The sequence below is a fragment of the Marasmius oreades genome, chromosome 10, assembly GCF_018924745.1.
Source record: "Marasmius oreades isolate 03SP1 chromosome 10, whole genome shotgun sequence".
Taxonomy (NCBI): Eukaryota; Fungi; Basidiomycota; class Agaricomycetes; order Agaricales; family Marasmiaceae; genus Marasmius; species Marasmius oreades.
The window spans coordinates 1,296,151-1,313,090 of record NC_057332.1 but is presented as its reverse complement, the minus strand read 5'-3'; the positions used below and the strand labels follow the sequence as shown (position 1 = coordinate 1,313,090).

General features: G+C 46.9%; 7 protein-coding genes across 8 annotated transcripts; 3 read left to right on the top strand and 4 right to left on the bottom strand.

Moving 5' to 3' along the window:
• The first annotated feature begins 385 nt into the window (after positions 1 to 385).
• On the top strand, positions 386 to 4,749 carry E1B28_002503 (uncharacterized protein). Its single transcript, XM_043159424.1, has 18 exons — positions 386 to 755; positions 820 to 1,146; positions 1,198 to 1,402; positions 1,457 to 1,659; positions 1,709 to 1,964; positions 2,020 to 2,123; positions 2,170 to 2,420; positions 2,471 to 2,766; positions 2,818 to 3,117; positions 3,173 to 3,233; positions 3,284 to 3,396; positions 3,449 to 3,561; positions 3,617 to 3,722; positions 3,779 to 3,959; positions 4,015 to 4,149; positions 4,201 to 4,448; positions 4,505 to 4,648; positions 4,705 to 4,749. The coding sequence occupies exons 1-18, from the start codon at positions 469 to 471 to the stop codon at positions 4,735 to 4,737; spliced, it is 3,363 nt and encodes a 1,120-aa protein (XP_043003025.1). The 5' UTR covers positions 386 to 468; the 3' UTR covers positions 4,738 to 4,749.
• Positions 4,750 to 4,934: 185 nt separating this feature from the next.
• Positions 4,935 to 5,463, bottom strand: E1B28_002502 (uncharacterized protein; the record flags this gene model as incomplete). Its single annotated transcript, XM_043159423.1, has 4 exons — positions 4,935 to 4,973; positions 5,034 to 5,081; positions 5,135 to 5,262; positions 5,325 to 5,463. The coding sequence occupies 4 exons, from the start codon at positions 5,461 to 5,463 to the stop codon at positions 4,935 to 4,937; spliced, it is 354 nt and encodes a 117-aa protein (XP_043003024.1).
• Positions 5,464 to 5,706: 243 nt separating this feature from the next.
• E1B28_002501 (uncharacterized protein) lies at positions 5,707 to 6,939 on the bottom strand (the record flags this gene model as incomplete). Its single annotated transcript, XM_043159422.1, has 6 exons — positions 5,707 to 5,940; positions 5,997 to 6,054; positions 6,104 to 6,153; positions 6,207 to 6,588; positions 6,639 to 6,754; positions 6,805 to 6,939. The coding sequence occupies 6 exons, from the start codon at positions 6,937 to 6,939 to the stop codon at positions 5,707 to 5,709; spliced, it is 975 nt and encodes a 324-aa protein (XP_043003023.1).
• Positions 6,940 to 7,736: 797 nt separating this feature from the next.
• Positions 7,737 to 9,031, bottom strand: E1B28_002500 (uncharacterized protein; the record flags this gene model as incomplete). The annotated part of the gene is made up of 5 exons (XM_043159421.1): positions 8,649 to 9,031; positions 8,439 to 8,573; positions 8,274 to 8,381; positions 8,059 to 8,223; positions 7,737 to 7,994 (listed from the first exon to the last, which is right to left on the bottom strand). The coding sequence occupies exons 1-5, from the start codon at positions 9,018 to 9,020 to the stop codon at positions 7,737 to 7,739; spliced, it is 1,038 nt and encodes a 345-aa protein (XP_043003022.1). The 5' UTR covers positions 9,021 to 9,031.
• A 2,179-nt stretch (positions 9,032 to 11,210) lies between these two features.
• E1B28_002499 (uncharacterized protein) lies at positions 11,211 to 12,025 on the top strand (the record flags this gene model as incomplete). Its single annotated transcript, XM_043159420.1, has 6 exons — positions 11,211 to 11,294; positions 11,362 to 11,377; positions 11,438 to 11,511; positions 11,572 to 11,718; positions 11,783 to 11,908; positions 11,966 to 12,025. 6 exons carry the CDS (start codon positions 11,211 to 11,213, stop codon positions 12,023 to 12,025), a joined length of 507 nt encoding a protein of 168 aa, XP_043003021.1.
• Positions 12,026 to 12,342: 317 nt separating this feature from the next.
• Positions 12,343 to 14,200, top strand: E1B28_002498 (uncharacterized protein; the record flags this gene model as incomplete). The annotated part of the gene is made up of 10 exons (XM_043159419.1): positions 12,343 to 12,545; positions 12,601 to 12,716; positions 12,772 to 12,943; positions 12,993 to 13,081; positions 13,147 to 13,200; positions 13,255 to 13,582; positions 13,636 to 13,777; positions 13,847 to 13,895; positions 13,956 to 14,065; positions 14,120 to 14,200. 10 exons carry the CDS (start codon positions 12,343 to 12,345, stop codon positions 14,198 to 14,200), a joined length of 1,344 nt encoding a protein of 447 aa, XP_043003020.1.
• A 550-nt stretch (positions 14,201 to 14,750) lies between these two features.
• Positions 14,751 to 16,806, bottom strand: E1B28_002497 (uncharacterized protein). 2 transcript variants are annotated; one of them, XM_043159418.1, is made up of 6 exons: positions 16,694 to 16,806; positions 15,869 to 16,643; positions 15,685 to 15,798; positions 15,400 to 15,624; positions 15,103 to 15,348; positions 14,751 to 15,055 (listed from the first exon to the last, which is right to left on the bottom strand). In XM_043159418.1, the coding sequence occupies exons 2-6, from the start codon at positions 16,437 to 16,439 to the stop codon at positions 14,967 to 14,969; spliced, it is 1,245 nt and encodes a 414-aa protein (XP_043003019.1). In that variant the 5' UTR covers positions 16,440 to 16,643; positions 16,694 to 16,806; the 3' UTR covers positions 14,751 to 14,966. The 2 variants fall into 2 exon arrangements, with proteins under 2 accessions (XP_043003019.1, XP_043003018.1); XM_043159417.1 differs by having other exon boundaries at positions 14,751 to 15,050; positions 15,869 to 16,640.
• Between the last annotated feature and the right edge of the window lie 134 nt (positions 16,807 to 16,940).

The window sequence follows — 16,940 nt, the reverse complement described above, 5'->3', positions numbered from 1 at the left end:
AGTCAAGTTTCGAAATCATACAACAGTCTGTCCCTTATGATTATCCCATACTAGAACCATCTAGTGACCTCTAGAGAAGAACTCGCCACGCTACCAGCGATACTACGCCCCACCGCGAGTCGATACTAGTGTGGTAAGCAGAAGCAATGAATTTCACTTTTAATTGCATTTCGAAAAGGAGCGCTGTGGATTTCATTGCTGCTGCAAATCATTAGCCAGAACGCGAATTCCATCTTCTTTTTAGTGATGAATTATTTACAGTGATACTCATTGAACTCCACCATACAGTACTCAAGTCAGTGAAATCCAGTAGAAGGACATTCACACCGAATTCATCCAATTTGATCATGATAGTACTACGGTTGGCTCTGGCCACTGCTAATAACTTAGTTCTCCTGATTGGACCTTTCATCCTTTTGCGTATTCTTAGTCACGTACATCATCACGCTCTTGTGAATGGGACCCTGAATGTCTGGTTTCCAATATTCTCTTCCTCCCATAGTTGTTCATCCATTTCCTCAACCTGTCTCAGCTTTATCGTTTGATCCCGTCTCTGACACGCTCTGGGCAGGCTCGGGGACTGGGTACGTTTCTGCTCACCACGGAACCAGCGGACTCCGGGGAGTTTGCTTTCGAGCAGGTGATCATGCAGTTCAGAAGATAGTTGCTGGTGACAATCAAGTTAGAGCTGCCAGCATGGGAGGCCTAGGTGTTGGCTCGTGGGCGAAAGGGGGCATGAATAAATGGTACTACAAGTAAGTTGGACGGGTTGCTTACGAATTCCTTGGAATCTGAAATTTTACTTTTTTTGATTCACAGCTCGTCCTCGGCGATAGCAACCTTCGCCGCATCTTCTAGCTTCCCTGGCGTTGCAGTCTCGACAGTCGACATGGACTTGTTGATGTTGAATGCGATGACTGGCAGCGTTCTTAGGCAAATACAATTGCCCTCGCTCGTGACACAGATGGTATACTCGAACTCCCTCTTGCTGTCAGGGGCAGCAGATGGTTATTTGAGGGCTCATGATCCACGGACTGGTCTCATGCGCAATGGAGGCTCAGAAAGCTCAGTGAAGGCTCACTACAGCAGCATACGAGGCCTCGAGGCTCTCGGAAATTTTGTATTCACGATCGGCCTAAGCCTGAGGTCATATACCCTCTAGTTTGCTTACATTTCCAAACTGATCAACAGTTATAGACAATCGCATCCCTTCCCGGACCCTCTGGTTAAGGTGTACGACCTACGAAACATGCGAGCGCTTCCGCCCATTCCGTTCTCCGCCAGTCCTACTTTCATTTCGGTCGTACCGAATAGATCTTCAAGTATTGCTATCGCTTCGAATCAAGGTTTGATCAATATAGTGGATGTGACGAATCCTGGAGCGGTCAATGAGTTTTATCAGGTGTGTTGCAACCCATGAAGCTTGTCAATTGTTGTTAAACGCAGGAAATGTCAGCTGAACTTAACTTCTTACATCACATCGATCGCTATTTCTCCTACGAGTGCTTATCTTGCGTGTGGAGACGCAGAAGGCGCAATCTATCTTAGAAGTCAAGCAGAAGATACTCAAGATGTTCCACTGAACGGTTTCGAAGGACGTCCAATCGAATGGGAGGATACTCATGAACCTCTTCCCGATATTCAATGGCAGGATTCAACGTGCGTCCTCGCCTATATCAGAGGTAGATAATTACTCACTCAACTTCAGGCCGTTGAACGCCATTGGAATGCCCCACTATAAATCACAGTTATTGTCGGCATGGACTCCACAGTTTTCCCTCTCAACCCCGGCGTATCCGCCACCCCAGAAAATACCCCCGCAAGTTCTGAACACTATAAAGACCAATGATAATGTTGCCTACGCACCTTTGCCCAAAGAACTTCAGGGAAAGAGAAATATGGTACCCTCAGCTCCTCGAAAGAGTAACGGTCGTTTCCGTAGCGGCAAAGCGCGTACTGGCGAGGTGGGCCATTGCACAACCAGAGTATTCGTCTGCATTGACAATTGTCGTATCGTAGGAACCGGAAACCCCGATGGATTATATGGCGGATGACATTCCAAAAGTGTATAGACTTGTGGAGATCGAGTATTCGAAATTCGGTGTGGAAGATTTTGACTTTGGGTGAGTAGGGTTAGTCTGGATATGACTTGTGTTAAAATGTGTTTAGGTTCTATAATAAAACTGAGTTCAGCGGACTGGAAACTCACATTCTCAACTCCTACACCAATCCCCTTGTCCAAATAATGCACTATTGCATTCCTATTCGGCGTTTGGCCAAGTCACATATCACCACGAATTGTTCAAGGGAGCACTGTCTTCTTTGTGAGCTTGGATTCGTTGTACGGATGCTTGAAGACGCTCGTGGAACTAACTGTCAAGCAAGCAATTTCTGCAGGGCTGTTGGTGTGCTGGCTCATGGTATTGTAATCTTCACGGAGATGAGACAGACTACTCACATACTTCTGTAGCGTCCAATTTTATCGACCTCATCGATTACGGTCGAGAATCACACGAAGTCGATTATGCGCAAAAGATTCAGTCATTCCACCGATTCCTTATTGACCACATTGGTTTAGAGGGTAACACCTTTCCACAGAATCCCTCAATCGTAAAAGATACGTACACAAGCCTCAGCAGAGTCCCTGCGCCAATCACTCAACTACTTGGGCTCGATGCAAAAACCCTTATCACCTGTCTGCACTGCAAGGCAACAAGAGAGAAGGAGAATATGTCTCATATCATTGAGCTGAGCTACCCTCGCAAAGTACGAGTTGTCCTGTCGCCCTTGAGATTCGATATTTACAGAGAATGAAAGGCGCGGGCAAACGATTCACCGACGGACTTCCCTACCATACTTCGACAATCCCTGTTACGGAAAATGACTCACAAAGCGACTTGCCAAACCTGCAAGCACCTTGCAACATTCTCTTCTCGCCGAACGCTACCGACGAAGGGTTTACCTCTCATTATGGCTATAAATGCCTGTGTCAATACGGAAGACGATATGTCTCACTGGATAGATCATCGTGGTCAAACCCTCCTCAAGCCCTTTGTTGAGGTAAATGGACACCTTGAAGAAGGAGATGATCCTCAAGTAGCCACATATGAACTTCGGGTATGTCATTACTTTCGGGTGATATTAATATTACCATTCACCCCGTGTGTTACAGGCATTAGTTCTGCAAATTGTCTCCTCTGACCAACATCCACATTTAGTTGGGATAATTAAAGGTCTGACTCCGGTTTTCTGCCTTCTGCGACACCTCAGTGATCTTGAGCAGTTCCCGAGGCAGAATTTCAGCACGAAACTGGTAGTCCGTGGTATATCTTCAACGACTTCGTCGTCAGTAATATATCACAGGAGGAAGCATTGAGTTTCCCAGATCGCTGGAAGGTAAAATTTTAAATCTTGTTTATCATGCCCTGGAAATGACTGGCCTGCTTAGATTCCTTCAGTGTTGTATTTGGAGCGTGTTGACACCCGGGACACTCTAGATTTGAGTGGTCTCCCAGATCTTATTGACCCGACCATATTGTGTCAGGATACCTCGATTTCCTTGTATGTGCATCCCTATATTGCCATTTACGTGTTGTTCAGCGGCTTAATACCTCAGGAATCGCGATCCTGCGTTGATAAAACACAAATGTCTATCCCACGACGAGCTACCTAGACCTGGGACTCTGATCGCCATAGACGCGGAGTTCGTTCAGATGCAGCAGGTATGGTGTTGGGAACTATTAGTGATGACTGATCATCCAAATGTTCAACCCGACAGGAAGATACCGAGTTCAAATCAGACGGTACCAAGAAAGTCATTCGACCTGCTCGACTGAGCCTTGCTAGGGTCTCGGTGCTACGAGGGGACGGGCCCGAGCAAGGTCTCCCTTTCATAGATGACCATATTCACACAAGTGAGGCTATTGTTAACTACCTTACCGAATTTTCCGGGATTCAGTGTACGTGAAGTCACTAAGCCAGTCTTCTTTGTTTCCTTACTCCCACATTGGACAGTCGGTGATTTGGATCCCATCCAATCGCCGTATACTTTGACGCCACTAAAAGTCGTCTACAAGAAACTTCGGCTCCTTGTTGACCGTGGTTGCATCTTTGTAGGCCATGGATTGTCTAAGGATTTCCGAATAATCAGTAAGCCAAGGTCCTAGACGCTCTTCCTCCATTGACTCATCCCATACCCAGATATATTTATTCCGCCAGAACGTGTGATAGATACTGTGGACCTGTATTTCCTGAAGGCTCGACAACGTCGTCTATCATTACGATTCTTGGTTTGGTTTGTCCTCGATGAACATATACAAACGGACACACACGATTCTATCGAAGACGCGCGTTCGACATTGAACCTGTACAAAGCTTACCAAGAATTTGAAGCACAAGGTGTATTCGACCGGAAGTTGGAGGAGCTTTATAAGGAGGGAAGACAATACGTAAGTGTATTTACTGCTCAGTGCTGCCCCTTGTTCTCAAAAATATGCGACCACAGAACTTCAAACCACCACCACCGGCGCAGATAGAAGGGATGCAAGACACGGCGACAACATTTGCTCAACTGAACCTGGATCGCAGCAACCCGCAAGCACATGGATATCTGCTCAGTCAAGCCCAAACGCCTGTATCCATTCCATTCGTGAGCTGAAGTCAAATAATTTTTTTGAATGACATAACTGAACGATTTTCCCTCAGAATCCTTCTCGACATACAAATTACAGATCCTGAAACCGACGTTTTCACTATCTTCTAGCTGTCTTTTAGTGTATGTATCTAGACCTTTCCACGATGTTGTATCGATGCCCGTGCTGTAATTTGTTATGCTAACTCTTTGATGGACGTGCTGCGAATCGGAAACATCGAGTTCAGCCTTGTCACACAATGATACGTATACAGATCAAAGCAACGCGAAATGAGGATGTAGATCAGAAATCGTCGTCGTCGAAATCCTTCCTGCGCTGATACTGAGGTGAAGTATGGTCGATTTAGGCCTACATGGCGTTTCGATAGGGCATAATACGCACCACTATTGTGGATTTCTTCGTCGTACTTTGGCCTTGAGCCGACTCTATCTACATGAAAGATAAGTTGTCACGAGATGAAGGAGGGGTAGAGAAAAACGTACTTGTTCCAGAAGTTCGATTAATTGGTTCTCTGATACCCGTCCTCTCAATTGTCCCGACTGAATCATCCTCAACAGAATCCCTTCTATCTGCCTTGAGCGCTCTGGACTAACCAGAGATATCCGTGATACTGTTGTATGAGGTATCATCAGACTAAGGACTCGATGCGAAATTATCCTTGCTATCACATACGTCGTTCGCGAGCTGCGGTGTCGAGAACGGTAGCCATCAAGTCGCGGCGCATTTCTTCCTCTTGAGCAGCCTGTTTTCCGTCATCTGGTTGGGATCCTTGCAAACCTTGTGCTTCCGCAGGTAGCTTGATGTTGTCCATGACGGATGGGAAAACAAGAGGTGATAACACCAAAATAGGCAACTTCAAGGAACGAATCGAATGAAGGGGACATGGTGATGTATTAGCAAGTACCAGTACCAATACTAATAGCTAGTGATAAAGTACAGCAACTCCGTGATATAATTGATACATACTGAACGGTCGTCTACAAGTGAATATCGATACAGCTAAACCGTGAAGGAGAGAAAGGAGAGAAGATAGCGTCCAATATTCAAATCATAATCAACACAATACGCCAAAAACCACCCCGACGACGGCGATCGCAATGCTTGCACTGTTTAGCCTAGTGGAGATCCCAGCATTTTGATTGTTGGAACCAGAGGTACCGTTACTTCCCATTGCCTTGGACTTGAAAGCCTCGAAGGTATTTGGACCGGTTTCAACAGAGTTGACGCTAAACACCATCCCACTAGTGCAATGGTTAGCCTGACGGCAGTAGGCCCAAATTGGTTTGGTCTGGAGTTATATGATGAGGATGTGCGACACTTGGAAAGAGGGTGCGTATGACTTACATCGTTAACTTGAATAGTGTAAGTGGGGAATGTGGTGGATCCGTCAGCAACTGGGTGACTGCAGGAAGTTTAGAATGAGTGTGTAAACGAACAGTGCTGGTGCTTACAATCCAGTGTCAAAACCCGGTTGACCGGTAGCAGACAGAGCTTGGCATGGCTGGAAGAACAGGCGTCAATCAAAAAAGAACTTATCATGAAACCAATCCTCACCTGGTTGAAAGAGCTCTGGGTAACAGTATGATTCTTCTGTCTGAACTCAAAGGTCACTGTATCACCGACTTGGGCAGTGATATTTGCGGGCTGGAAAGCAAGTACGCCTGGGCCACCGACAACTACTCGGTGATCTTTCGAGCTTCCAGCAGGCGCAGTACTGGTGGCAGAAGTAGATGTCGAAGTCGAAGTTGTCGTAGAAGTAGTGTTGCCGGTCGCGGCAGCTTTGAATGCTTCAAATTTGTCGCCAGGATTGACGGCAAAAACCATTCCCTGCTGGCAATGATTGGCTTGACGGCAGTACACCCAAAGGGGGTCTGCGTTCTCGACGGTGAATTGAGCCACCGGGAAACCTTGAGTAACGGAATCCGCCACAGGAACACTAAAGGTCTAAGTCAGTCGACCGGAGGTATTCGAATAAGCTAAGCTCACAAATCAGAATCGAATCCGTCAGCTTTAGGAGAGCAAGGTGATTGCAGGGTGGACTGTGTAACAGTGTGGTTCTTTTGCTTGAAAGTAAACCGTATAATGTCTCCGACCGAGGCGTTCTGCGAAGCACATGAGATCAGATCGCTGAGATTAGAACACCTGAACTTACGACGAATTCGGGACTATATTTGAGAATTCCAGGACCTCCGACGACGACATCTATCGTTGCCGAGCGAACAACTGGAATAACAGCAAAGGAAAGGCAGGCCAGTGCGGTGAAAACATATTTTTGAGTGAGAATCATGGTGGATCTGGTTTGAAGCTTGAGAGTGAAGAAAGCACGGAGTAGTGGTGGTTATAGAAAGAAATAGACAGCTGGGGCTTTCCATTGCGAACGGGGCTTTTATAGTTTTCGGCGGAAAAGTGGAAGACAATGCAACAGTGTTTGAATACGAGACAAAAAGAACAATGGCGTTGTGGCTGTGCTCAAGAACAAAGAATACGATCACGTGAGTACCGCGGGTTTGCCAAATTTGGAACATCGCCTGTTGTTATTTTTCACACTTTAATCCCGCAGCCTCGATCTTCAATTGCAACAATAAGGACAATGCACTGAGGCAAATATGCAGAGCAAAATGCCACAAGTACGGATTGCGATTATTTGTCCGCCGGTGGAACTTTAGCGAACACGTTTGCAGTAAGTAGTAAGCCATATTCCTTATCTAGTGGTTTTCGAGACGACAATGGATTGAACCGCCGTTGCTTCGGATACATGTTACCGCTGAGATCAGTATAGTATGTAGTATTACTGTGTTCTGGTATAAGCTCGGTTGGGAGCTTGACCGAGGCCTACCTCAACCCTGCGACACGCGCAGAACAAATAATTACAAATACGGACCCACAGCCCTAACTTGGTAACTAAGTTATCACAGTGACCAGAATATAACTCAAGCTCTTCCTGTTGAGACGTCCACTAAGAAAGGTACCGAATTGACAGCGTTGAGCGCCAGGTAGGTTTGTAGTGATTACGGATTGGAAACTTACGAGTCAGTCAATAACTACATCTTCGATGATTTTCATTTTGCACCATAGAGTAGAACGCTATGAGCATGTTAACGGGCCTTCAGCCAACTGAGAAAAACGAACGCCACCGACAGAAACTCTAGATCTCAATATCTCCACAACGCTTGAGTGCACTAATATGTTATCCACAACCTCTGTTGCAGACGGTGACAGCCACAGAGTCGCATCCGTAAGAAATGGAAAAGATGCTCCGAGCGAGGGTTTTTTCACGTTATTAGGCAATATCGACAAGGTGTTGGTCTGATTTTGGGGCATCACAGTTGCGTTGTTGATTACCTATAAGTACAGTAAGTCGTATCAGAGAGGTTACTAAGCGATACAAGTCGTAAACTTGTCCTACGAGAACTGCGACCAAGTAAGTTCGTGCGATTGATTGAAGGTGCCGCATGAAAGTTGTCATGACAGCATGTCCTTGAGATGAATTGGGACTGAGGTAGGGTCCAAAGACGGAAGTGATAGTATCAATCACAATACATCGTGTCCTCGGATGTTCGGAAGGAATTGACTGGAAATATGAGGGAATACAGCAAAGGGCCAGGGAAAGTTCCTTCGTACCCGCAAACGATTTGTGATGACTTGCAATACTTGATAGAAGCTTTCAATTTCGACTGCTGTTGCGATTTGCAGTCGCTCCAGAGCTTCGATTCGAGTATCTAGGCTGGCCTTAGGCAGCAGATGATGAGAATCTTTGGTCCAAAACCAACAGATGAGGAATCGTACCGTGCACAGAAACCTCTCAGATTCCACAACGCGTACGGACAGATCTGGAGAGAAATCCCCACTTGTATCAATCCATACCACCTCTGACTTCGAATCATCTAAAAGAACATGTAGTGCGGTATTCAAGGCGAGAGTCTATGCAGGAAATTTGCTTAGTATTGTATCGGTGCGGGTGGCTGCGATGGAAACAGGTCACAGTAGATGACCTACGCTTTTCCCCGATTTATGGTCGCCGGAAACCTCGAAGACCCGAGACGCATCGAAACCACTACCACCTAGTATGGCATCCAAGCTCGGGCAATGAGAGGACAAGTAGTACGGCTGGGATGGCGCATATAAAGACCTAGGTTCTTTTGATATGTCGAGCGCGGAGACTCCTTTTGCAGAGGTTGATTCAGCTACATTCTTAATGTAGTTTTGTAATTCTCTCAAAGACACAGTCCCTGGTGGAAGGCGAGAGATGATTTCGAGAGCAGAAGGACCAAAGAAAATGTCTGTGGTCGTCGTTATACCTATCTTATCGAGTTCGGCAAGGACGCTCGCAGGAGATAGCTGTGACAGTTTTTGATTATCAAGGCGCATAGGAAGGCTCGAAAGAATGTTGCTGAGCGTAGTCCCAAGCTCGGGCAAGTACCAAGGCATCACGTGTGTATATCCCGTGGGAATGCTTATCCTATCTTGGTCTCTTCCAATACATAGCCCGAAGGCTTCGGGGTATGGCAACAGTGAACACATCCACTAGATACTACGATTACCTTTCGAGAATGCCCCAATACCGGCGGCTCCTACCTTGGACCACATGAACTCATTGACTTCGGGAAGTCGGAACTGCATTGTGACTTACGTCAAAGAACGATATTTAGTTTACCCTCCTGTTGCCTCCTTTGGAGTCCTGACATGTTGGTAGCTTGTAAGTATCTCCCAGCGCTCTTGACGATCTGTGATTCCGTCTGCTTCTAGCTCATTCGGCCACTCGCAGGTTCGCTTTATCGCAACGGGGTATCAATATTCCAGGCTTCGGTATGTACGTGACGCGTAAGAAGGTGATACAAGCGTTTCTTCTGCCTATCTTACAATACTCAATACAACCTATTAAATACAGGGTTTTCCGGCCCTTTGGAGGTTCAGCGCTGTATTGTGACAGGTAAGGTAGGGTATACCCATGATATCAAGAGTTGACGCACCGATCGATAGTAGGCGTAGGATGTCGTCGGACTGAATGTCAAAAGTGAGCTAGTCATCAGCGACCTTCGGTTCAATTTCTGAGCACTACTCACGGTGTGATACTGTAGTCAGGATACTCTGGTTCCATTCTTGTTGGGGGCCGATTCGGTGCCGTCGATACAAAAAATCTTAACGACCCGGATGAATCGCCATACTGCCGACACAGTTCAAACAGTGTCGAGTCGTTTAGCGCAGCACCCAGTGCGTATGCTCCCACCTCTGACTGGTATATCGAGTATCTGGAGTGCAGCCGGTCAGGGATGCGAAGCTGGAGGAACCGTTAGCGTCCTTTTATTCCGCCTGAACAATCGACACCCACTTGCGCGAGTATTCGCTCACGAATGCAAGACCCATCTGGTGACCCGGAAAGTTCAACCACCCGGTATTGTTCTGCATTCGAGCTGACTATAATACGTATTGTCGGCAAGACTGACCTATGCTTGAAGGTTAAACTGAAACGACGTCAAATAATTAGAACAAAGTCGCCCACATTGATCGCTTGAAGGGAACCCGGGGGTACAGATGGTCGTAGGTATCATTATGGGTTATCTCAGCTCACTACTTATGCTCCGAATCGGAATGCCATCAGGACCTGATTATCCCTCAGGATCACTACTGGGCGGAAGAGTCATTGGCAACAAATCATCAGAGATTGATGGACTGCGAGGGAACATCAATCCATCCGAGTTGGGCCACCATCCATTTTAGTAATTTCCGGGCAAGGTGCAACTTGAAGCCGCTGGTGGGTGAGTGTTCTCCAAAGGTTGTTGATCATAACACTGATTTCTCGGCAGAAGCAGATTGCATTGATATACTTTACAGTGAAGTAACAGAACTGGATATAGGTATACCATGTTCCATGAACCCGAACCCGGTTCCGTCCCCTCGCCACTGCAGCAATAATAACAGAGCACAGGATATCCGAATGAATATGAATACGCGAAGGAGTCGGAATATTACGAACGTTCCCCTTGTAGCGACAATACATAGCCACGGATGATTGACAGATATCCGATCCAAAAAGCTGCATCCTTATCTGGCGTGCGGACCACAAGTTTTATTCAGCTATAACGTGCTCTGCACGTTAGGAACACGACTTCTGGTTGCATCAATATGTATTGCGGGCCGCTTACACTCAAATCATACTCGAAGTCTGGAGATATGAAATCCCGTGGCGGCTTTTTCCAAAGGCGTTTGTGAAAAGCTCATTTCAGCTCATTAATATCTTTCACCGAAGAACTTTTTAGGTTTTAATGTAAGAAGTTATTTTCATCCATTGTTACGGTGTACGTGTGATCATGATTGAATCTTTCAGGCTTCTACTTCGTACGCCATGGTTCTTCTCTTTACCTGAGATTAAGTAGTGCAGCCTTCGGTGCCTTTCTGGCCCACACTGATGATCTTATTTCAAGTTCAGGCACACAGAAACGCGAAATGTTCACTGTCAGCGGATGCAATAGTCGCCGAATCATAAGCTGATCAGTCAGTGATCACGCTTGCACCATCTTATAAAGCGACTCCAAGTTCCCTCGTTTTTTCCCAGTCGCAATGGCTCCTACCATCAAAGTTGGTGATATTATACCGGAAGCAACCTTCTCTTACATCCCTTACAGCCCAGAGCTGGAGAGCGGTGTGAGTATCATACTCTGGGATCATGATTCATGCAGTAACATTAACTGTTAAACACCCGACTTATCAGCTCGTTTGTGGCACCCGTGAGTCGTTTTCACCGCTAGCACGATCAGACACGGGCGAGATCAGAACCTAGTTCACAGCCATTAAGCTTGATATCCACAAGGATTGGAAAGGAAAGAAGGTCGTTCTTTTTGCAGTCCCGGGGGCTTTTACAGTGCGTGGATCCGGCGTGTTTTGATCATCATCCTCGAATCCTGATTGATATATGCGGTAGCCTACTTGCCATGTGAACCATCTCCCACCTTACCTTGAGAAGTATAGTGAATTCAAGGCAAAAGGAGTAGACATCATTGCAGTTATCGCTGGGAATGATCCTTTCGTCATGAGCGGATGGGGTCGCTTTAGTGGTCTCAAGGATAAGGTGCGACATTGTTACACGAAAAGGCTCGAGATGCAACGTCTGATGAAGGAGCACTACTGCGAAGATTCTTACCCTCTCTGACACCGACGCTGAATGGTCGAAGAAGCATGGATTGGGAAACGCCAGTGCTGAGCAACGAACGGGTCGATATGCTATGATCTTGGATGATTTGAAGGTCCAGTACATAGATGTAGATCTCGGGTTCGTTCTTTTAATGGAGGACAGCGCGGCTAATTCCTTTATTTAGATCGAGACGGCGCGAGGTGTAGCTGTTTCTGGTGCAGATGCTGTTTTGAACAAGTTATAGAAGTTTATCGGACGATGAAAGCTGTACAATATGCCTTGATCACTTTGTAGAATTAGCGCCGTGCAAAGATTCCTGTAATTATGCCAGCTATCGTAAGCATCAACTTTCAAGGACTTCGCCGCGCTCTGCTTCATCCGTGATCGTGAAGAGCAGCAAGATGTCCCATCGTATCAGACGCAAGGCGCAAACTCTTGACTGTACTTACTTGCTTTGGCTGTACTGGCGGACATTCAAAATTGGAAGCATCGGAGATTCGGATGGCGGCATGGGATCCGTTGCCGTTTCGGCACCTACAAACCCCGTTCCGGCGGAGAGCAATGGAGAGCCCCGGGCGCGATTTCCTGCTCAGCACAACCGAGAAAATGGAAGCGAAGGAGGGTCCCGCCGCGGCGGAGTCAGTCATACCTATCACCAGTCACAAAGAGGATATCGATCCAGAGAGCTTCGCACCCCCAGATGGAGGTCTTGATGCATGGTTGACTGTTCTAGGAACGACAATGATAGCTTTCGGAACATTCGGGTGTGTCTACCCATCTGTTGTACCTTTACAACTGATCCAAAACCTTACTTTTCAGTCTTGTAAACGGATACGGAGGGTTTGCAGACTTCTATAAGCAAGAATATCTGTCCAACTACTCGCCAACTTTAGTGTCAATGATTGGTGCACTGCAAGTCTTCGTTCTCTACATTTGTGAGTCGTTCAGATCCACCTCCATTAGTTCAAGAGAGTTGACACGACAATGAAGTTGCAGGATTTGCGGGAGCCGTTTTCGATGCTGTTGGTCCGCGGTATCTCGTACCAGCTAGTGGTATCACAGTTGTCTTTGCTCTCTTTATGCTGTCGATAACGCGTCCAGGACAAATATATCAGCAGTTCCTATGTCAGTCTGTCTTGTTTAGTGTGGGTGCCACTTTCAGGTGTGTCCAGACCAGCTTATGAGGCTTCCACACTCATCGGTATCATCAGCTTCTTTCCTTCTATGGGCCTCATCCCGCACTGGTTTAAGCGGAAACTTCCTTATGCCATCGGACCTCTGACCGCAGGGGCAAGCATCGGTTAGCACGTTCGATATTGTTTCATAACAAACACCGAACGCTCGACGTTTTTTCCAATCCCTTAGGTGGTATAGTGTTCCCCATCATGCTTGCTAAGCTGATACCTCGGGTGGGTTTCGGTAAGTTGGGAACAAGATTGTTGGTAATTGGAGAAGCACTCAATTTCCTCGCAGGATGGACGATTCGGATCATCGCCTTTATGACGCTTTTCTGTTTCATTGTTGCAACTCTGACGGTGAAAGCCCGAAGGCCTACGAAGCCTCTTCCCCCTTTCCACATGTTGTTCGACTTTGGCGCCTTTCGAGATCCTTGTTACGTCTTTTTAGCCACAGGGTGCTGGTTTTCAGTTTTTGCTGTTTTCAATCCTTTCTTCTATCTCGGACTCTACGCCTCAACGGCCAATCCGTCCTCCAGCCTGAATCCCTACTACCTAGCTATCCTTTGTGCGACGTCGATAGCCGGCAGGACGATACCTGGTGTTATCGCCGTCCATGTCGGCAGGTAAACGATGATCATCTCTCCGGTTCTTCATATCTTCAACTTCTCCCTACCAGATTTAATGTGCTCTGTATATCAACGCTGATATCCGCCATCCTCATAATCGCCTTATGGTACACCTCAACTGCCGAGCCGAATTTGATAGCGTTCTCTGCGCTTTATGGTTTCTTCTCGGGACCATTTTTTGCTTTGATGCCGGTACGAAGTGCTTTGCGGTGGTTGAGCTTGATTCTAGGGTTTCTGATATCAGACCATCACCATCTCCAGGCCTGTGTATCGCAGATATCCCCCGTTGAGAAAGTGGGCGCCCGAATAGGTCGGTTCTTTCGTATCTTTGGAGTCCATAGCTCAACACGCGTTTGATCTCTCTTGGTAGGAGGTACATATGCTTTCATGGCGCCCGCAACATTCGCTGGCACTCCGATTACAGGGATTTTCATTAGAAAACAAACGATCCCCAACTTTCAGCATCTGATACTGTTCTCCGTGAGTGCCTTCATCCTAGCTCTGTTGAGCAAGTGTCTGATGAATCTCTGCTAGGCTGTAGGGGCTCTAATCGGGACTGCTTTCTTATTCGTATCTAGATTTATCAAAGAACGCAGGGTTTTCGCTGTCATATAGCATTCATCAAGAAATATTTATGCGGAGCAATATCGGTCCGAACCTGTCGGTCGGTTGACCAGTAAGGATTGTCGGTTCCAACAAAACAGGCACTTCGCCTTGACTTCGCCGAAGGTGTAAATACGTGGATCAATGACACATGCATATTTGCGTACCACCTTATCCATGTTACTTCTAGACCATCTTCGTTACTGTCACGTACAAACCATTATAAACTATAAGCGCGAACGTTTCTGAACAAAAAAAGTAATCGAGGTCAGCTAAAGAGAAACCAAAGAGAGTATGTCAACAAGAATTTTGATCAGTTAACGGTTTTCTAGGCCGCCGTTCGATATATCGAACGTAGTGCAATACATCGAGTTTGAAGTCAGAGCCCAGTGCGGTTCATCGTGCACGCGTGAAAGTGTAAAGATGGAAGCAACTCACACATCGCACTCAACCATCTTCAAGGTGAATCGTGATGGGCGAAAGGAAAGAAGCATCTATGCTTTAGATTCATTTTTATACTTAGTCACACGGACAGTGACGTGTTCAAGCAAATAAACGTAAAAGGTGGTCCCAGGTTGTTTGACATCAATTCAAGTAACATCCCACTGAAATAGCTGAAAAGGTAAACGAGATAGTTAGGGAGCAGGAAACACAACACCGAAAGCTCTGACAAGACAGCATATACAATAACAATACGTCCATGAGGCCAGCTCCGAAAAAGTACAATTGCTTCAAACATATTCTTTCACAAATTCACCCCAATCGTCAATCACCCTTTTCACAAGCACCTCCCATTCTTTACCCCTATACGGGCCTTTTTCAAACCGGGTGAATTCAAATATTTCCTTGTGTATTGTCCCACCTTGTCTTCAGATGTCAGCACAAGTCGTACGCGAAGGAGTGAAGCAACTTACAGTCCTTGCAAAGGCCACCGCCGTTCCCTAATCCATTCGTAAAGACACCAGCCGCATTCTTACCGTTCTTTCCTGCCCCCTTTCTTGGGGATCCCACCATAGAGGGAGAGGTCGGATTGGTCGCTTGGGTTTGTCCGGTGCCTTGGAACTTGCCCTTTCCTTTTCCTTTTGCAAAAGGTTTCCAACCCGGTTTGAGGTACGCTTCATTCACGGCTAGATCAGCGAGCTCCAAGTGAACCAGACGTTCTGAAAATCTGAGTCGGAACATAACGAATCTTGGAGTGATAGAGATCCCACCTAATCGATGACACCATATGCCCTTTCCACCCGCTCTAACACGACCTCTCATGAGGCTTTGTCCTGCGGTATCGTCGTCGTCACTATCTGGGTCGACAGTGCCAGGATACCACCCTCGTAAAACCTGCTCTTTCGACCCACATTGTTTGCCCCATTGGTTGAGCCTCTTCACAACATTATTGGTACGCCCTACTTTGAGCTTGATGGTATTCTGAGGATTTGGGTCTGCGTCGGGCACTGAAGATCAGTACATGTATGGTTGTTATTCACGAGTTTGAGACGAACAGCGTATTTCAAAAGTGTAGATATATCCCTCGATATCAGAGGACGATCTCTGTTTCTCCATTTCAACGCGCAGCGCAACTTGTGTGTCTGGATGCAAATAGTTCGGTATATAGTCTAGAGGGTAAATGCCGATGACTTCCATCAAAATGTGGTTTTATAAGTTCGCAAAACGACAAAAACTCACCGGTAAAGTCAACCCACTCCTGGGTTCCTGCAGTCTGACTACGAGCATAAAATCCCGTTGGTAGCAGCAACTCCTTCATATGCTGGAAACAAAACCTCTCTATTGTCTGCCCGCCTATCGTGTTGCTCCCCATCACGCCGGTGAGAGCGGGCCCGTTCTTGACCAGTCGCGTACAACGTTTCCCCGTTTTTGTGACACCAGAGCATTGTATCTGACCCGATGCACCAGCGGTATTGGAGGTTGGAGATGGTGGTGTTGAAGAGGCTCGTTGGCGTTTAGGTTTATCGGGTTTACTTGAATTCGATGATGATCCCGTGCCCGTGTCGACAGTTGGGGTGGATGGCTTACTTGCAATAGAGGTCCCGGACACTACGTTAGGAGTAGAGGGTGCTGAAGGATACGGATTGGCAAATACAGGCTTAGGAAAATTAGGCACGGAATTCGGTCGCGATGGCGGGGAACCGGTGGTGTGTTTGGGTGTCAAGAAATTCGGGTTTGAGTTCGGTGGATTAAGAGCATAGTGCATTGTCAAAGACGACCTTCTAGGTTGGTTTGCGTGGGGAATAGGCATACCTGGAGGGCGAGGCAATGATGCATGGTGATGAGGTGAATTTGGGTTGAAACCCCCAACAAAGGTTGTATTGGGCCGATCATCTGCAGAGAGTGAAAGAGATTGAAGCGGTCGTATAAGGTCTAGATTGTTCGTTTCTGGCCTGGATGGAAACTGCGGCGCTGAAGATGAACCCGAATCATTGGGTTTGCTTGCCTCTGACTACTACAGAGTTCAGTCGACGATGAGAAATACTAACTCATGTTAAGACATACCGGCAGATCAAGTAATTTAGCTATCAAGTGCTTCGCTTTTCCTTTGACGTCGTACGCAGTACCCATCGCCGGCGGAATAAACGACGCGCTCGTCGGGGCTCGTCGCCGTCGCGATCAACGACGAGAGGAAGTCACACGGACAAACGCCTCTATTCCGTCGCAGCTACACATTCTGCTGTAACGTCGTACCGCCTTCAAGCGCCGATGTAGCCGATAAATCGGTCAGCGTTTGATCGACGCAGGGCAT